The sequence below is a fragment of the Macaca thibetana genome, chromosome 6 (assembly GCF_024542745.1).
Source record: "Macaca thibetana thibetana isolate TM-01 chromosome 6, ASM2454274v1, whole genome shotgun sequence".
Taxonomy (NCBI): Eukaryota; Metazoa; Chordata; class Mammalia; order Primates; family Cercopithecidae; genus Macaca; species Macaca thibetana.
Genome location: NC_065583.1, coordinates 133731103 through 133750843, shown reverse-complemented (window position 1 = coordinate 133750843; position 19741 = coordinate 133731103). Strand labels below are relative to the sequence as shown.

Below are 19741 nucleotides of genomic sequence, written 5' to 3'. Positions count from 1 at the left end.
TCAATAGCTACATATGGCCAGTGGTTACCACATTGCACAGCGCAGAGAGAACATTTCTATCTTTGAAGAAAGTTCTATCGGATAGTGTTGATCTAGAGTATGGGCTTTAAACCAATATGTTCTTCAGCATCTCCCATTGATAATCATATCAAACTCTAAATCAGGTCACAGTGTGGCTGAGACTCTTCTCCAAGCTACTAAACAGCTACTCCTATGGCTGCTTTGAGTCCTGTAGGTTCTTCAGGTTCCTATGAATATGTTACTGACACAAAGAAACCCTTATAACATTGGTGTTGGGGGTTCAAGCTTGGCAGCAAATAGCATGTGCTAGAATGTCAAGGGAGCTCCAAGGACTAAAATAGGTTGGCATCTGCATTTGTGCCTGGTACCATGTCAGATGGTACTTGGGGGAGGCAGAAGAAAGATATTAAAGACCTATATCATAAAACCGTTGCCCTCAAAATGTGGACACAAGACTAACTTCATTCATCCCCAAAATATTTATTAAGTGCACACTGTGTTCTAGGAATGGTTCTCTCTTTTTAATATTTTATTTTTTGACACAGCATCTCACCCTGTCACTCAGGCTGGAGTGCAGTGGCATGATCTTGGCTCACTCCAACCTCCACCTCCCAGGTTCAGGGGATCCTCTCACCTCAGCCTCCTGTAGCTGGGACTACAGGTGTGTGCCATCATGATCAGCTAGTCTTTGTATTTTCTGTAGAGACAGGGTTTCGCTGTGTTGTCCAGGCTGGTCTCAAACTCCTGAGCTCAAGTGATCTGCCCATCTCGGCTTCCCAAAGTGCTGAGATTACAGGCATGAGCCACCATGCCCAGCCAGAATGGTTCTCGGCATTGGAAATTCACTGGCAGATAAAACAGACGTGGTTCCTGACTCTGTGGAGTTTATGTCCTTTCCTGGGGGAAGAGAGATATTGAGTAAGAAGTGACCAGTCTGATGAGTATTACAAAATGGGAACTATAGGATGCCTTGGAATGAAATAATTAAAGAGCCAATAATGTAAGTGCTCTAGGAGTTCATAAATGAAAAATAGCCATGTGCACTAAAACTGGAAACACAAAGGTGACTCCAGTGACCGACCAGTAATAGGACATGTTCTTACTTTAGGCAAGTGTGAATCTTCACAAGATTTTTAGCAGGGTAATGACATGTTCAGAAGTGTTTCAGGGAAGCAGTATGTCGCAGAGGTCAGGCATTCTGGAAACAGGTAGGTATAGTTTAAATCCTACATTTGCCACTTATTACCCTTGTGAACTCACTTTCACTATCTCTAAATGGGATAATCATAATAGTACCTACCTTGTAGGTTTTTGTAAAGAATAAATGAGACAATGCGTTATAATGTACACTGTTATTACTACTACTTTTTTTGTTGTTGTTGTTACAGAGTCTCACTCTGTCGCCCAGGTTGGAGTACAGTGGCACAATCTTGGCTCACTGCAACCTCTGCCTCCTGGGTTGGAGCAATTCTCCTGCCTCAGCTTCCTGAGTAGCTGGGATTACAGGTGTGCGCCACCATGCCAGGCTAATTTTTGTATTTTTAGTAGAGATGGGGTTTCACCATGTTGGCCAGGCTGGTCTTGAACTCCTGACCTCAGGTGATCCACCCTCTTCAGCCTCACAGAGCACTGCGATTACGGGCATGAGCCACCGTGCCCGGCCTTATTTATTTATTTTTTTAATCTTAGATCCTTGATCATTGTGTAGAGGATAGATTTGAGAGGATTAGATTCTTGGGAAGAGAGACCAATTAGTGGGCTGTTGAAGTAGACTTTGGCAAGAGATGAACTAGAGTGGTGGTTGTAGAGAGGAAAAGAATGTCAGATATTCAGAGAGTTTGGGGGAAAAAGGTATACCAGCAATTCCACTCCTAGGGATATACTCATGAGGACTGAAAACATCTGTCCACACAAAAACTTGTGTATCAATGTTCATAGTAACGTTATTCATAATAGCCCAATAATGGAAGCATCCCAAACATCCACCAACTTATGAATGAATAAATAAAATGTGGTATATCCAAACAATGGACAATGAAATTTGAAAACACTGAAAGAAGCCAGACACAAAAGGCCACATTATTGTATGATTCCATTTATATGTCCAGGATAGACAAATCCATAGAGAGACAAAGTAATTTTGCGGTTGTTAAGCATTGGGAAGAGGTAGAAATGGGGAGTGAGGGCTAACGGGTACAGGATTTATTATGAGATGATGAAAATGTGCTTACAATGAGCCAGGCTCTGATCTAAGAGCTTTACATCTAGGAAGTCTTTAACCCCTACCAACGATCCCCTGATGAAGATACTACTTTTACATCTCTATTTACAGAGGAAGAAGAAAAATGAAACAGAGAGATTGTGGCTGAGGTCACAGAGCAGAAAGTCACAGAGTGTGGATTTGAAGTCAGGTGTGTCCAGCTTTAGAGTCCTTGCTCTTATTCACCTCACTATACTCCTCTTGGTATAGAGTAGCTAGTATCATATCCTTTCTGGCTAATTTATCTGTATTTTATCAAGGTATTTCAGGATACCACACCTTGACTCAAAGGTGTGACAGAAGACAACTATTACAGATGTATTTTTAGTGAGTTTAGGGGCTGGCTTTCTCAGGCTAGCTCTACCTTGTGGCTAATTGACTGCCAATGACATTTCCTAGTTTACCTTTAGATCCTAATTGAGGTTCATAATTATGACTCTGAGGCACTACAGGTTCTTGAACTACCTTCTGAATCGTGAAAGAAAGATTAAACTATGCGCAGCATGGTTCATTCATTCCATAAGTACTTACTGGGTGTCTACCACCAGGCACCCAATATTGGCAACCTGCCCTCATTAAGCTTATAGTTTGATGAGAGAGAGAAATATATATTAATCATATAATCACACAGTAAGTATAAGATTGCAACTGTGACAAGGACAACTAAGAAGAGATGTCTGCTGCTCTGAGAGCATAACAAGGGTTTGACCCATCAAGGTCACAAGGGGTTGACTGAGTTGTGATCCCCAAGAATGAGGGTAAACCAGGTAAAGGGAAGAAGGGAGAACATTGTAGGCAGGGAGAACATGCAAAGCCCCCTGGTGGGATGGAGCATGGTGAACAGGAGGCCAAGGTAGCTGCGATAGAGTGAACAAGGAGGAAGATGCTGAAAACACAGGTGAGCCAGGCCACAGGGTCTTGTGGGCCACATGGAAGAATTTGCTTTATCCTGGGAGATGAAAGCACAGAGGATTTGATCAGATTTGCATACCGAACCAGTTCTGGACATGAAGGATGACAAACCCTATTATAATCGGTTGCCTCTGGTCAAGTATTTCATCTTTAATTGTTGACCCAGAAGACTATATACAGCCATGTTGCCTACACCAGGAACTCTAGAACATAAACTCTTCCAGGGCAGAGCCACCTACTTTTGACTTGTAGGTGTGGCTTGCACAGGGCATTCACTTACTAGAAGGCTGATTTTAAAAGACTGACAATTGGCCTGGCATGGTGGCTCACACCTGTACTCCCAGCACTTTGGGAGGCCAAGGTGGGCAGATCACTTGAGGTCAGGAGTTTGAGAACAGCCTGGCCAACATGATGAAACCCTTCTCTACTAAAAATACAAAAATTAACTGGGTGTGGTGGCGCATGCCTGTAGTCCCAGCTACTTGGGAGGCTGAGGCAGGAGAACTGCTTGATCTTGAGAGGGGGAGTTTGTAGAAAGCTGAGATCGCGCCATTGCACTTCAGCCTGGGTGACAAAGCAAGACTCTATCTCAAATAAATAAATAAATAAATAAATAAATAAATAAAGGACTGACAATCATCTAGCCTAGTTCTTTTTACATCAAAAAGCTAGGTGTTAGGCCAGGCATGGTGGCTCACTCTTACCAGTAATCCCAGCACATTGGGAGGCCGAGGTAAGCAGATCGCCTGAGCTCAGGAGCTGGAGACCAGCCTGGGCAATGCGGCGAAACTCCATCTCTACAAAAAATACAAAAATTAGCTGGGCATGGTGGCGTGTGCCTGTAGTCCCAGCTACTTGGGAGGCTGAGTTGGGAGGATTGCTTGAGCCCAGGAGGTTGAGGCTGCATTGAGCTGAGATCGCAACACTGCACTCACCCTGGGCGACAGAGTAAAATCCTATCTCAAAACAAAAAAGCTAGATGTCTTACATAAACGCTGCCTCATTTAAACCCCACCAGAGTCCCGTCAGGAAGATGTTATTGTTATTCTTGCCGTATGGGTTTAGATAGGTTAAATAACATGTTCAGGTTATTCCACTACTAGATGCCCAGGAAAAATATTCAAGACCCCTCCAAAACTCCTTCCTTAAAGAAGCCCAAGTCAGGGGCAAGTAGGCACTGTACTGAAAGGCTGTTTCTACCGGCTGCATCTTTGAGAGTGCTATTGTAAATAATTTTCACTACTGCCACACCTACTTTGACCCCTAAGAACCAGGAGAGAGGCCCCATCTTCCTCTTTCTAGTTATGTGCTTGCTCACTGGGGTGTGCCAGCAGCACGCCGGCCTCCAAAGGCCTGCCAAGCAACCAAGCATAAAACTGGCCTACACAGACTCTTTTTAGGCAAGTAATTAACACCTGTCTTTTCTCCTCCAGTTTTATTCAAATAGCCTAGTAATAGAGCCGGTTCATCAAAGCAGTTACAGTCAGTGTCTTGAAGCTTGACTGCTCAACGAAGTTCAACGCAAAGTACCTTTAAAATACAGTTCTAATGTCCTACGTGTAGGAGATATTTCTTCCTAGCAACATCCCTGGAGCACAAATAACTTTTGCCTGGGAAAATATCAGTATTCTCAAAAATAATGACACTGACTTTTCTCCAAGGTTCTACATTTTCTCTTTTTGAAATGAATAACAGGACAAATCAGACAGGTTCTGAGAGCCTGTACTTTTGTAGGAGGCGTGGGGAGCAAGGTTGGCACAAGAAAGAATTGAGGCATTGTTTCTGCTCTGGCACAAGAAAGTAGGACAAAGCCCTGAATTTCATGGGTAGGTTCTGATTCACCCTTTGCATTTCTTTTTCTTTTTCTTTTTTTCTTTTCCTTCTTTTTTGGTTTTGGGTTTTTTTTTGTTTTGTTTTTGTTTTTTTTTGAGACGGAATCTCACTCTGTCGCCCAGGATGGAGTGCAGTGGTGTGATCTCGGCTTACTGTAATCTCCACCTCCCGGGTTCAAGCGATTCTCCTGCCTCAGCCTTCTGAGTAGCTGGGGACTACAGGCGCGACGTTTTTTTTTGTTGTTTTTTGTTTTTTTTCTTTTCTGAAACCGAGTTTCACCATGTTGGCCACTGACCTCACCTCGTGATCCACCCACTTCGGCCTCCCAAAGTGCTGGGATTACAGGTGTGAGCCACAGCGCCCGGCCAGCATTTATTTTTAACGTTCATATCCAACAATGAGGAGAGATGAGGAGCAGGGAGTCGGGGGGATGGGCATGGAGAAGGTAAGGAAGAGGTGAAATGCAGGCAGTGGGTATGCATTGATGGAAGACACGAAACAGAGAAGGCCAGAGAAACTAAACCATCAGAAGAGGAACTGGAAGAGGAAAGAGAATGGTTGAAAATGAACTGAGAAACTAAAGGAAAAACAGCGAGAAAACAGAGGGAAAGAAGAAATGCTTACATGGGAGCAAGTACTGTTATGTCCTTACCATGAAAGATCTGGCACGTGATCTGGTCTCGCTCTCACTTGACTCCAGCCAGACTGATCTCGCTCTTGAACATTCCTGCATCTGGACCCTTCCAGTTGCCGCTCTTCCTGCAGGCATCTCCCAGGCCTGTCCTTCTTCCTTCAAGTGGTCTCCTTAACCACACTCTACATGAAATAGCACCTCCCTTATCCTTATTTTCCTTACTCTGCTTTATTTATGCTTGAAGCTCCAGTCACCATCAGACAGACTTTCTGTGTTTTGGCTACTGGCTGTTGTCTGACATATACCCGCTCCTAGAACGTAAACTCCACGGGAACAGGGACTTTGTTTTATTCCCTGCGGTATCTCCAGCACCTACAACAGTGAATGACACCCTGTTGGGTGACCGATATACGCCGGATGGCTCAGGGCGTGGGTGCAGGTCGGGGAAAGGGTATAGCAAGAGGTGTGTCCGGGAGGGATGTTTGAGGTGTGCTTTTAGTCCAACAAAAAAGCACTTTCCATCCTTTTTCTATTTCTCTCCTCTCCTTCTCCCTCCCTCCGCACTTCAGAGGTTGGAGAAAAGCTGCGGGAAAGCAGGAAATAAGGAAAAATCCTAAATTGTCCAGCTCGAATTCCAATGAAAAATTCATGAGAGAGGAAGACAGGGAGACAGAGAATAAATGCACACGCAAAAGTGAAGGAAACCAGTGGAAAGTAAGGAAAAAGGCGACAGACGTCACTCTCTCTGGTCACGCTCCCCGACTCCCCCGAGGCCGGGCGAGGCGCTCCTGGCACGCGCCCCAGTCGCCCGGCGGCCGCGCGGCGTCAGCACCACTTCAGAGAGGGCCAGGCCCCTCTTCCCCCGCGGGCTTACCCGCACCCGCACCGCCGAGGCCACAGCAGCACGCGCCCAGGGCAGCCGCGAAGTCGGCGGCGACTACAGCTCCCAGGATGCCGAGCACGGGCGCGCCTGCGCAGTGCGGCCGGAGGCGGCGGTCTGTTCTCCGCTGAGGAGGAGCGGGGCAGAGGAGGGAGGCAGCGGGTGAGAGTTCAGAGTTCAGCAGCAGCAGCCCGAGCCCATGATTCCCATATGCCCTGTAGTTTCTTTTACCTATGGTGAGTCTAATGTGGCCCGCGAGGCCTCTGCCCGGCCCCCTTCCTGGCCCCGGGCAGCGGGGAGGCGCGGGGGTTGGGGCAGGCTCCGGGGAGGAGGCGGCGGCCGCCACCGGGGCGTGCGAGTGAGTGAGGGAGTGCGAGGCGGGAGGGGGAGGCGGCGCGGCCGCGGCCCAGGCCCCGCCAGGGCTGCTCTCACGGCGCCTCTCTCTCTCTCTCTGCGCTCCCTCGGCGTCTCGGCTTCTCTGCGTCTCTCCTCCCGCCATGGGACCCGACTCTCTGTGCCCGCCGCAGTGCCCAGCCGGCTGGGGGAAGATGCCAAAATGGCGACCGGCAACTACTTTGGATTCACCCACAGCGGGGCGGCGGCGGCGGCGGCTGCGGCCCAATATAGGTAACGGCACCCTGCCTTCTCCCTGCTCGCCCCTTGCTCGCCCCTCGGCCCTGATCCGGTCGACGCGACGCCCCCGCGTCCGCCCCCGGCCAGCCCAGAGCCCCGGCCCGCTGCAGGCCTGGCCCGGCCCAGCCCCGCGGCCTCTCCCGCGCAGCCCCGCCTTGCCCGGCTCGGCCCACGGCGGGGAGCGGCCCCCAGTAGGGGGGAGGTAGAGACGGCGGAGGTGTAGGGACGTGGAGGCCGCAGGGCCCTTCGGCGGCCCCTTAACTAAAATGGCCTCCTGCGGCCGCCGAGCGGATCCGCCACCGCCGCCCGGCAGGCCCCCCGGTCCCCGCCTCCGCGCGTCCAGCCCCCACCTCCCATCTTCTTCCCACTTGGAGAATGGAGAGGGTGGCCGAAGGGACCTCACGGGGAGTGCCGTGTCGCAGTTCCACTGGCTTCTCCTGCGACGCTTCTCTGCGTCGTCGCCTGGTGCTTCAACCCCCGGAGCCCAGATAACGTGTCGTTGTCTCGGGTACCTTCTCCTCCGTCTTGGGGCTTCTTCCCCAGACGCTCCATTGCTAGCGAGTCCTGCTGACAAACTGCGGGTGTCACTGCTTTCATCGGGTTCCTTTAGTTTTTCCTGTAACGAGAGAGATTCACATACCAACCACCTGTACATTGTGTAGTTCTTAGACTGGAAAAGATGTGCGAAGTTTCTAGTGCTGGTAAATGAGTGCACAGCCTTGTTTGAGCTATGGAGTTTAGGCCCCAGGTGGGCCTGTCATTCTCCTTGCGGGGGTCTTTCCCCTGCGGGGAATGATGGGGAGGGAAGAAGATGAAAGTGAGATTGTACTGAGTCATTGTAATGCACCGGATGAAATCCCTACCTTAAGGGAAGCTCTCATTTCTGAAGTCTGTAGTAAGTTATACATCTTATCAAAGACAAACACATACACAACGCTGGATTTTTAAATTGTTACTTTTGAGTCAGTCTGAGACTTTTGGTTCAGGCCATAAGCGCACACGGCTCCTGCGTGATGTGCCTTTTATGTATATTAGATGTTGGTTAAACCCAGGCAGTTTTTTTCATCTGATTTTCTTCAGGAGGCACGTTGTTTAATGGAAAGGGCATCATTGGGAGCCAGAAGACCCGAGTTCAGTCTCTTTTGCTCTTGATTTTTTGTTGTTGTTGTTGTTGTTGAATAAATAATTTTTTTTGCAGAGAAAGGGTATATCTTGAACTCTTGGGCTCAAGTCCTGCCTCAGTCTCCCAAAGTGCTAGGATTATAGGCATGAGCCACCACACCTGGCCTCTTTTGTTCTTGATTTTATGACGTTGGGAACATCATATAGTTGGGTTTTCATTTTCATATTCTGTAAAACGAGATGCTGGGCAAACTATCTTTTTGGGCTGAAACTTTTGGTTTTGAGAAACCAAGTTACTGTATTCCATGGCATCCTAAGATGCCATTTGTTGTAAAAGGTACCATTATTGTATGTATGTACTACTAAAAAAAAAAAATGCTGCCACTTAAGACACTGCTTGAGACTCCATTAAGAGATGTCAAAATGTATAAATGTGCATCATATTGGTGAAACTAGCTTTTACTAATTGTTTAATGCTATGTGGCATTTTACAAGTGTTTTTTCATGAGGCCTGCATTCCAGAAAAAGCACCGAGATGACAAATTATAGCAAAATCTTGGAGCATTTCAAGTATTCGCAAATCTTTTGCTTATAGTTTTTGATAATTAAACAACTGAAAAAGTTTCAGCTACTTTGATGAAACTTTTTAGGGCTTTTAAAAAATTCAACAGCTTTTGGGGTACAAGTGGTTTTTGGTTACATGGATGAATTATATAGTGGTGAATTCTGAGATTTTAGTAGGGCTAATAATTTTCAAGGAGAGAAAAAAACTATCTTTTTCTGAGAAGAGATAGCTAATCAGCATCTGTGCCATAAATCTGCTGGCAAGTACTAGTGTTCCACCTAGAAAATATTGTATTTAACCACTAAAATTTTACTTGTTTTACTCAGGTTTTTTCTGTTTTCCTAATATAGGCTGAGTGATAAGATTTGTTGGATTACTAACTTTATTTACTGTAAAGTGGTGGGTTCTTTGTGGCACTTCTGAAATATTTTTTTTCCTAAATGTAGACCTACAGATAGAAATGAAGGAAGGAAATGCTGATTTAAAGATAATAATTTTTTGATAAAGTATGTGATTGTTTTATCCCAATATAGGGAACGGTGACAGAATTTGTTTCTAATAATTTTTTTTTTTTGGCCTTGAAACTCAAAAGTTTAACAACAGTCCAGGTTACTAAATAGATTAAATGTACATCTGATGAGAAAAGACTGGTCTTTTGGCATTACTTATATTGCTAAAACTTAGACACTCTTGTACATAAGGACTTCTGTATAAACATAGTACATGAAAATATCGTTTGCATTTAATGGCAAGAAACCAGGCCCAATAATACTGGGAATTTTGGCAAGGAAGATGAATAAATAACATTAATAACAAAAGCACATGCACAAAGTATGGTGGTGATGCTAATATTTCTTCCTGGCTGGAAATAACTATAATGGAACTTTTAGAGATGGAAGACTGAGGTCTGCTGTACTAATATTTTTTCAAATTTGAAGGATCTCAAACTCAGGAAAACCTTAAGTACAATTCACGCCTGAAAACATATGAAGATTTTTTTTTTTTTCCAGTCAAATTTGGATAGAAAATAGAGTATTTATGAAGGGCCAACTTTTTGTATTCGCAGGTTCCACAGGGCCTACTGTGGGACTTTATGTATGGAGTTTTGTATACATAGCGGTCCTGGAACCAATGCCCTGCTTATATTGAGGGATGACTGTATTTATCTGTGAATGATGTGATTTAATTGCTTCACCTATCACTGAATACAGATAAAGTAAACATCCTACACCTAAATGTAATTCCAGAGGCCAGGCGCAGTGGCTCATGCTCATAATCCCAGCACATTGGGAGGCTAAGGCAGGTGGATCACCAAAGGTCAGGAGTACGAGACCAGCCTGACCAACATGGCGAAACCTGGTCTCTACTACTAAAAATACGAAAGTTAGCTGGGTATGGTGGCAGATGCCTGTAATCCCAGCTACTCCAGAGGTTGAGGCAGGAGAATCGCTTGAACCCAGGAGGTGGAGGTTGCAGTGAGCCGAGATTGCCGCCATTACACTCTGGCTGGGTGACAGAGACAGACTCCATCTCAAAATAAAATAAAGTAAAAGTAATTCCAGCTCTTAGTTTTCTTGATTACAGCTCTGTAAGGTATTTGATTAAATTTATTTTAGATTTAGACTTTTTAGCTTGTTATATTTGAAATTCATAATGGCACACTAAAGATCAGGTTCTTGAAGATGTTATAAAGAACTGTAATAGTGAATTTGTCAAGTATGGCTACTGGTAACTTGTAGATTAGTTACCATGTTTTTCATTTGTGTTAATGCACATTAGACAATTTTGTGGTAAGCATTTCTCAGTCTTTGTGTTCTAAGTCCCATAAACTATGGAATGTTTTTTTTTCCCTATTCTGTATTTTTTGGGTTTTTTGTTTTTGTTTTTGAGACAGAGCCTCGCTCTGTCACCCAGGCTGTAGTGCAATGGCGCGATCTTGGCTCACTGCAACCTCTGCCTCTCAGATTCAAGTGATTCTCCTGCCTCAGCCTCCTGGGTAGCTGGGATTACAGGCATGCGCCACCACGCCTCACTAGTTTGTGTATTTTTAGTAGAGACAGAGTTTCACCATGTTGGCCAGGCTGGTCTCAAACTCCCAACCTCAGGTGCTCTGCCTGCCTCGGCCTCCCAAAGTGCTGGTATTACAGGCATGAGCCACCGTGCCTAGCCTTGTTTTGTATTTTTTTAAGTCAAGTAAATACGCCAGTTAAGTATTTTTATGTGTTTACATGTGTACGTTTCTGATAGTGTATTAATTTGAGGGTGCACAGGAGAAAGCATATTTCAGACGTGGTGAAAATGTAAGGATGGCTTCATGGCCAGAAGGGTTAGGTAAATAACCTGTTAGAGTAGAGTACCTTTTTTGTTTGAGGAAATGTACTTACATAAATCTAGTTTTATTTTTAAATAAATCTTGAGGAAAGAACTATTAATGACAGTTCTAAGGACTTTAGGGTAGCAAAGAATATGAGGAAAGATAATTCTCAGCAGAAAAAACTTCCTAATAATTTCATAGGATCAAAAATCATTTTTTCAAGTTCTTCATTGACAATGATAGAGAAGTTCTGATAGGAATTCTTCAGTTTTTGAGGAGAATTTGTGGCATATACATTTATAAAAGCGTATGTAATAAACATCATAAAATAATCCCATTATATCCCACCATTAATGGGACATTAACCCATTTCTTTGAGGGTGTTTTTTTTTTTTTTTTTTAAAGACATGGTCTTGCTCTCTCACCTAGGCTGCAGTGTAGTGGTGATAATAGCTCACTGCAGCTTGGAACCCCTGAGCTCAAATGATCCTCCTGCGATGGGCTTCCAAGGTGCTGGAATTACAGGTGTGAGCCACTATGCCCAGCCTCGTTGAGAGTTGTAAACAGCCACTTTTTCTTTACTTATACTTTAGAAAAACCTTGGACATAGCAGTAAGTAGATTTTGACTATTGCTGGACCTTAAGCATCTGCCAGTCAAAAGAAGGCATCTCATCTAAGGATTTTGAGATGTCTTAGGGACTTCTGTTCCTAAAGGATGTGATAACTTGGGTAGGCTAACAGTAGCTTGGATAGGCTGATAAGCTAATGAGTTTTCCTTTTTTCCTTTTTCTTTTTTCCTTTTTATTTGAATGTAGTGTTAAGAATATTGTGTCTTGAATTTAGGAAAGAGTAAAAGTAACACTAGTAAGGCAGAAAAGGATTAAACACTGAGAAAGTTAAAAAACCAGGTGAACAGGTTTTTGAAACCAACCTTGGTGATGGAAATTTACTGGCTTTACAAAAAAAAGAAATACCGCAACGGCTAATAACATCAATCCTTCCATTGTTGAATCAGAGACCTTAGGATGTATACTGCATGGATAAGCTAGAAATAAGATAATTTTCTTTCCAAAAGGATTGTTACTATTACACTGATGATATAATGGCTATTACTCTTAATAGAGTAGGGTGAGCCAGAATATCGGTGTATAGAATAGGTATCTGCTTGAGTATGCTTTTGTAAACTGCCTTGTAGTACACTATGAACAAAAGGACATAACTTTGGAACTAGATAGTTCGAATCCCCAGCTCCATCCCTTCAGGCACCCTCAACTTCTCTAAGACTTGGTTTCCTCACCTAACTTGACTTAAGTTTAAATATAAAATTTTCTAGCCTAGTGCCTGATTATCAGTAGGCATTCCTACCAATACTGTTTCTGGTAGAGATTTAAGTAATAATAATTTAAGGGTTTTAGAAGGATTCCTTGGTTAATATCTATCATATATTTATGTAGAGAGTTTCATAATCTCACAGTAAAATGTTTTAAAAGTAAAACATTTGGGCCGGGCGTGGTGGCTCATCCCTGTAATCCCAGCACTTTGGGAGGCGAGGCGGGTAGATCACAAGGTCAGGAGATTGAGACCATCCTGGCTAACACGGTGAAAACCCATCTCTACTAAAAATACAAAAAAATTAGCCAGATGTCATGGTGGGTGCCTGTAGTACCAGCTCCTGGGGAGGCTGAGGCAGGAGAATGGCATGAACCCAGGAGGCGGAGCTTGCAGTGAGCCGAGATCACGCCACTGCACTCCAGCCTGGGCAACAGAGCGAGACTCTGTCTCAAAAAAAAAAAAAAAAGTAAAACATTTGGAGTCCTCATTACTAATAGAAAAAGAAGGAAAGTTTCTATTTACAGGTAACATGATTTTTACGCTTGTCAGGCAAAAATGTGAGAACTAGTAAGAGTACAGCAAATTTTCTGGATCTATGATCAGGCAAAGGCCAGGTGCGGTGGATCACTCCTGTAATCCCAGCACTTTGGGAGGCCAAGGTGGGCGGATCACCTGAGGTCGGGAGTTTAAGACCAGCCTGACCAACATGGAGAAACCCTGTTTCTACTAAAACCACAAAATTAGGCAGGAGTGGTGGTGCATGCCTGTAATCCCAGCTTCTCGGGAGGCTGAGGCAGTAGGCTGAGGCAGGAGAATTGCTTGAGAGCCAAGATCGCACTATTGCACTCCAGCCTGGGCGACAAGAGTAAAACGCCGTCTCAAAAGAAAAAAAAAAAAGAAAGAAAGAGGTAAAGTCAGTAGCATTCTTGTCTCATCAATATTGAATTAGATTATTAAATTTCAAATAAGTCCTGTTTATGTATAGCCACCAAACCTATTCGGTAAGCATGAATAAAACAAATGAGATATTCAAAACACAGAGGAGAAAATGCAATAGGATAAAAAAGTCATAAAAGATGACAAAGATGGACTGTGTTCATGAGTGAAAAACCAATGCCATCAAATTATTATCTCCTAATCTCTGTATATTTAGTGTTACTCCAATAAAAATCTCATAGGATTTTTGCTATAACTTGATAAAGGGATTTTAATGTATATAGTGAGGAGAGTGATCAGCTAAAAATATCATGAAGGTCTTGCAAAAATAAGGAAGGACTTGTAATATCAGATACCAAAATATTATTAATAGAAAAATGTGATATTGGTACAGGGATAGACAAATAGATCACTGAATTAAAGTAGACATCCCAGAGATAGACATGCTTATATAGGTAGTTGGATTAGAATATATATCTAATATATATCTGTTTAAATAGGTATGTATATTAAAAAAAAATCAGCTGCATTATTACTCAGAGACATAGATCATCAGGTTAATCAAAAGACCATTCAGGCTTTTAAATGTTGTAATTGATGAAGTATATTAGAATTATTTGGATGGATCTTTAGTCTGCTTATTAAAGGTACTTGTCTATTAATTGTCCATGACACCACTCTGTCAGAATACAGGATTAGAGTGATTGTTCTGAGTGTATCATTTCTTAGTATTTCATGAAAGCCAGTACAGTACAGCTTTTATTCATACAAAGATAAAATGAATGAAATAAACTTTGGGCTTTTTTGTTTTATTTGAATATTAGTCTTGTATATTAAAGTGCATTTGTAGGGAGTAATTCACTTATTTAATATTTTATGAGCATCTACAATATGCATAGTCCCTGCTCTCAGGGAGTTTATACTTCTGGGGTATGAGGGTGGAGACAGATGCATCTACAAATAACTACGCCATTATAATAAAGTTTAATGAAATACTAAAATGGGAAATTGGAGGATTTTGACTATGGAGTTTGAGGTAGACTTCGTGTTCTTTCATTCTGAAAATCAAGGGAATGTCATTTTAGACAAAGGAAAAGTATTGAGCCAAGACAAATATCTGGATTGCGTGATATACTAGAGACTGGTTTGGCTCTGAAGTCAGACTACCTGAGCTGAATCTGGCTCCTCCTATTACCTGCCATGTGACCTTGGGCAAACAGTCTCTTGTTAGTTTTTTGTCTATAAATTGAAGATAATAAATTTTCTTTGCCTCATAGGAAAACTGCACATGTAAGAGGATAGTTCAATGAAATGTCGTAAACCCAATGTACCTGTGTAACTTGCACTTAAAAACAAAAACAGAACATTATCAGTATCCCAGTAGGTTTTTACATTCTCCATTGTATTGTTTTGAGGATTCAGTATTATTTGTAAAGCGGACCTGGCAGTGACTCACACCTGTAACCGTAGCACTTTGGTTGGCCTAGGCAGGAGGATTTTAATCCCAGGAGTTTGAGACTAGTGTAAACAGCAAAGCAAGACTCCGTCTCTATTATTAATAAAAGAAAGAAGAGAAGAAAACATTATTTTTGAAGTGTTCAGAACAGTATCTGGCATATATTATATCCCCACCATTATTCAGTAGGTGGCTGGTGAATATGGATGAAACCAGAGAAAGTACAGTGCCTGGCATACATCAAGCATTCAGTAGACATGTTTTGAATTATTTATAGAAAAATAATACAACTGTGGGGCCGGGCACGGTGGTTCACACCTGTAATACCAGCACTTTGGGAGGCTGAGGCAGGCGGATCACAAGGTCAGAAGATCGAGACCATCCTGGCTGACACGGTGAAAGCACGTCTCTACTAAAAATACAAAAAAAAAAAATTAGGCAGGTGTGGTGGCGGGCTCCTGTAGTCCCAGCTACTCCGGAGGCTGAGGCAGGAGAATGGTATGAACCAGGGAGGTGGAGCTTGCAATGAGCCGAGATCGCACCACTGCACTCCAGCCTGGGCGACAGAGCGAGACTCCGTCTCAAAAAAAAAAAAAAAGGAATTCAACTGTGGTTACCAGCTTTAAGGTAGGACCAGGGAAAGAAAGAAATACTTGGTGAACAGAGAGCCAGGAAAATTGAGGGTCATGAAAACCAAAAGATGATAGCGAGGTCATCAGCTTTAGAGATGCTGGATTAGGGATTTAGTACGGTTACCAAATTACTGGTATAATTTTAATGAGTAGCCTTTATAGGGAAACTAGAATCTCATCACTTGGAGCTACAGAAAAAATAGCATAAAATTTTACTTAAAATAAGTTTGTAGTCTAGTGTTCACATAGATACTTAAGAATTCCAGAGGTCACATGGGCTTAAAGTATTGGGAAGCACTGTGATTGAAATCAATCAAATGAAAAAAAATTTTTGGAATTCATATTTCTGGGAAAAGCTATAGTATAAAATACACTACTAGTACGGTAGTCAGCATTAAATGGGCAAGGCATGTGTTTGAAAATAGATTTGAAGAAATATGACACTTTTTTTAATGGGAAAAACAATAAAACTGTTCAAACAATAACCATGTAGATGAAAGCAAAGAGTGCTGTGATTTATGAAAGTGGCTTTATAGCTTCTCTTACTTCCCCCAATCCTGCCCATTCCCAGACCGTTTTATGCTATAAGCATAATGGTCTCTATGAAATGTAAATTTAATGATAACACTCTTCTGTTTAAGTTACTATCAGAATATCTGGTTATCCTAGTTTTATAATTAGAAGTCTGTAATGCTTCACCCACATTTATGAAATTCACACACATCTGAAAATATTCGTAGTAAGCTTTTAAAATCTTGACAGTAAAAACTAAATTGACAGGTTAGCTTTTTTCCCATCTCACTCAGTGTGAATATTCATACCTTTCCTTGAAGAAATGTTAATACTTTTGAGAAATGATGAAGGATTTGTTTTTCGTGAGTATAAAAAGTTAAAGAGGTTGGATGTGGTGGTTCATGCCTGTAATCCCAGCATTTTGGGAGGCTGATGTGGGTGGATTGCTTGAGCCCAGGAATTCAAGACCAGCCTGACCTCAAGCAATCCACCCGCCTTTCCAAAAGTTAGCCCCTTATCATGGTATACGCTTGTGGTCCCTGCTACTCAGAGGCTGAGGCAGAGCATCACTGGAGCCTGGGGAGGTCGAGGCTGCAGTGAGCCTTGATCAAGCCACTGCACTCCAGCCTGGGTGACAGAGTGAAACCCTATCTTTAAAAAAGAAAGAAGGAAAGTTATAGAGCACTTCATTTTAATTAATTTATGGTATCCATCAGGGTTTATTGTACCCAATCAATAGTTTCTTTTTTGAGTAGTTCTAGTTACAAGAATTGACATTCCATGACCTTTATTCTTTCTTAGAGGCCTTCCAAAGAGCAAAGAAAACATTCCCCTTCTTTTTCAAAATGGAATAAAATTCATCCTATCTAACAAGATTTACATCATGGGATCTTAAACATTTTGCTGTTTTATCATTTTATGAATTATTTCCTCTATCACGTATTCCCAACTATGTTAAAGACAAATATAATTGGAAAATGAAAGAATGTTGGAATCACCTACAAGGGTGGTACAGTAGTGAAATAACTGGATGATACTGCATTGCCCAAGTATCATATCTTCTTTCAAGAAGCTAAGAAGAAAGTAGAGATACTAATTTCGTAGTTGGCTTTTAGTTTTCCTTCAACACAGTTGAGAATGCAGAATTGTTCATTCTCTGCCCATACCAGCAAAGAAGAAAGTTGACACAGGAAGATGTTTCCCAGTTATCAGATATCATAAGATGAATGCCAAAAGCACCACTCTAGACTAATGATAATGTTGAAATTGTGTAAGCAAAAAATCTCGGTCTGCAAGTCTTCAGCTGATAATGTTCTACATGAATTTTTCAAACTCAATCAATAAATAATATATTTCTAAGGAATAAAAAAGAAATATGCCATTCTCATTCAGTTCGTCATTCACTAGAAGGGACTTCGTTATATAATATAATTGTGACAAGAACCAGAACATCCTATTTTGCTAAGCAGATACTTGGCAGAATTCTTTCATCTTTTTGTTGTTGTTTTGAGACAAGGATCTCGAACTCTAGCCCACGCTGGAGTGCAGTGGCACAATCTTGGCTCACTGCAGACCTCTGCCTCCCAGGCGCAAGTGATCCTCCCTCCTCAGCCTCCAAGCATGTGCCACCATACCCAGCTTATTTTTGTAGAGATGGGGTTTTTGCCGTGTTGCCCAGGTTGGTCTCAAGCTCTTGGATTTAAGCAGTCCGCCTGCCTTGGCCTCCCAAAGTGCTGGGATTACAGGCCTGAACCACCATGCCTGGTGAATTCTTTCATCTTTTGTGAAGTTTGTGGAGTAAAATATACTTGATATGGTTCATTAGTGGACAAGTGCTGAAAACAGATGCTTTATACAAAAGTGATTGGAAAAAAGTAGTTGGTGTAGAAATGAGTTATTAGATTAAACATTCCAAATCTAAAATTGAAAACGTTTTGCAGTTATGGAGTAAAGAAGATGGCCATCTCTTTAACAAAATATGAGCCATCAGACGTTTCAGAAAAAAATTTTTATGTATTGTATTTTGACCCTGCAAGTGCAGGAAGAAGAACCAGAGGTAATGATGAACTGCAATAGAACATGTTAGAGATACATTTCAAATCTGGAGTCAGCATTTGTGAGATGGGCGTGTTCCAAGTTTGTGCATCAAAATTGAGCATTTAGCTGTGTTTAGAGAACATGGTCCATATACCTTTGAAATCAGGGCAATATGGAATAAAAATTTGGGCTTACTATAATTTTTTAACTACTGTAATTCTTATTTATAAAATTTTCTAATTTTCATTATGCTTTATTTTAATGGAAATTATTTGTTAAATGACTGTAATTAAAATAACTTGAAAGATCCAGTAGACGCAGATGGGAAATGGTGATAGCTGTCTCTCCTGGTGAGTTAAAGATCACAAGAAAATTAAGAACTTTCATACGACATTTAACCACCTCCCTCTCTTGTGGTCTACCATTCTCGTGAGTTGGTAGGAATTATAGGATAAGCTATCTTATTCTAGTTTTTAAGAAGAAAGCAAGCGACGGGGCACAGTGGTTCATGTCTGTAATCCCAGGACTTTGGGAGGCTGAGATGAGAAGATTACTTGAAGCTCGGGAGTTTGAGACCAGCCTCGGCAGCATAGCGAGACCTCATCTCTACAAAAAAAAAAAAAAAAAAAGTTAGCCAGGCATGGTGGAGTGCACCTGTGGTCCCAGCTGCTTAGAAGGCTGAGTTAGGAGGATCACTTGAGCTGGGGATGAGGGTGCAGTGAGCTGTGATTGCACCACTGCACTCCTTCCTGGGCAACAGAGTGAAAAAATAAAATGAAGAAATGGAGCCTAAATTTAAATTTCTTCTAAAATTCTATGGTAATAAAATTATTATTATTATAACGTTGTAAAGATAATGGGAGCATGACATTACAATATCAAGAATAAGGAATAGCCAGGTGCTGTGGCTCACACCTGTAATCCCAACACTTAGGGAGACTGAAGGGAGAGGATTACTTGAGCTCAGGAGTTTGAGACCAGCAATATATAAAGAACTCTGAAAACTCAGCAAAAGTCAAATAACCCAGTTTAAAAATTGGCAAAAGACTTAAATAGAAACTTTACCAAAAATGACATACAGATGACCAAAAGGCATATGAAAAGACGCTCAACATCACTAATTATCAGAGAAATGCAAATCAAAACCACAATGAGCCATCACCTCACATTTAGTGAGCTATCACCTACATTATAGTAAACCCAAATTTTTATTCTGTATTGCCCTGAAGGATAAATGAACCATGTTCTCTAAATACAACTAACTGCTCAACTTTGATGCACAAACTTGCAGTGGTGCAATCACAGCTCACTGCACTCTCAACATCCCCAGCTCAACATAGCGAGACCCCCATCTCTACAAAAAATTACCCGGGTTTGATGGCAGGTGCCTGTGGTCCCAGCTACTCAGGAGGCTGAGGTGGGTGGATCACTTGAACCTGGGAGGTTGAGGCTGCAGTGAGCCACTTTTATACCACTGCCCTCCAGCCTGGGTGACAAAGTGAGACCCTGTGTCAAAAAAAAAAAAATTGCTGGGCATGGTGGCACACATGTGTAGTCCCAGCTACTACTCAGGAGGCTGAGGTGGGAAGATCACCTGAGTCCAGTCTGCAGTGAGCCATGATCTTGCCACTGCAGTTACTGGGTAACAGTAAACCCTGTT

General features: G+C 42.4%; 3 protein-coding genes across 18 annotated transcripts in view; 1 reads left to right on the top strand and 2 right to left on the bottom strand.

The window, feature by feature from the left end:
- The window catches only part of TARS1 (threonyl-tRNA synthetase 1), a 1036507-nt gene extending 1021428 nt beyond the window's left edge, over positions 1 to 15079 (bottom strand). Inside the window, exon 1 of the mRNA XM_050793826.1 lies at positions 15070 to 15079. The gene's annotated coding sequence lies outside the window, so the exon portion shown is untranslated. The remainder of the gene's footprint in view (positions 1 to 15069) is intronic.
- Positions 1 to 19741, bottom strand: part of SUB1 (SUB1 regulator of transcription) — a 731929-nt gene that overhangs the window by 152799 nt on the left and 559389 nt on the right. The window lies entirely within an intron of this gene.
- ZFR (zinc finger RNA binding protein) overlaps positions 6619 to 19741 on the top strand; it is an 87110-nt gene continuing 73987 nt past the window's right edge. The window contains exons 1-2 of the mRNA XM_050793808.1: positions 6619 to 6776; positions 7068 to 7167. Of these exons, the coding sequence (XP_050649765.1) occupies positions 6740 to 6776; positions 7068 to 7167 (137 nt within the window). The 5' untranslated portion in view covers positions 6619 to 6739. The remainder of the gene's footprint in view (positions 6777 to 7067; positions 7168 to 19741) is intronic.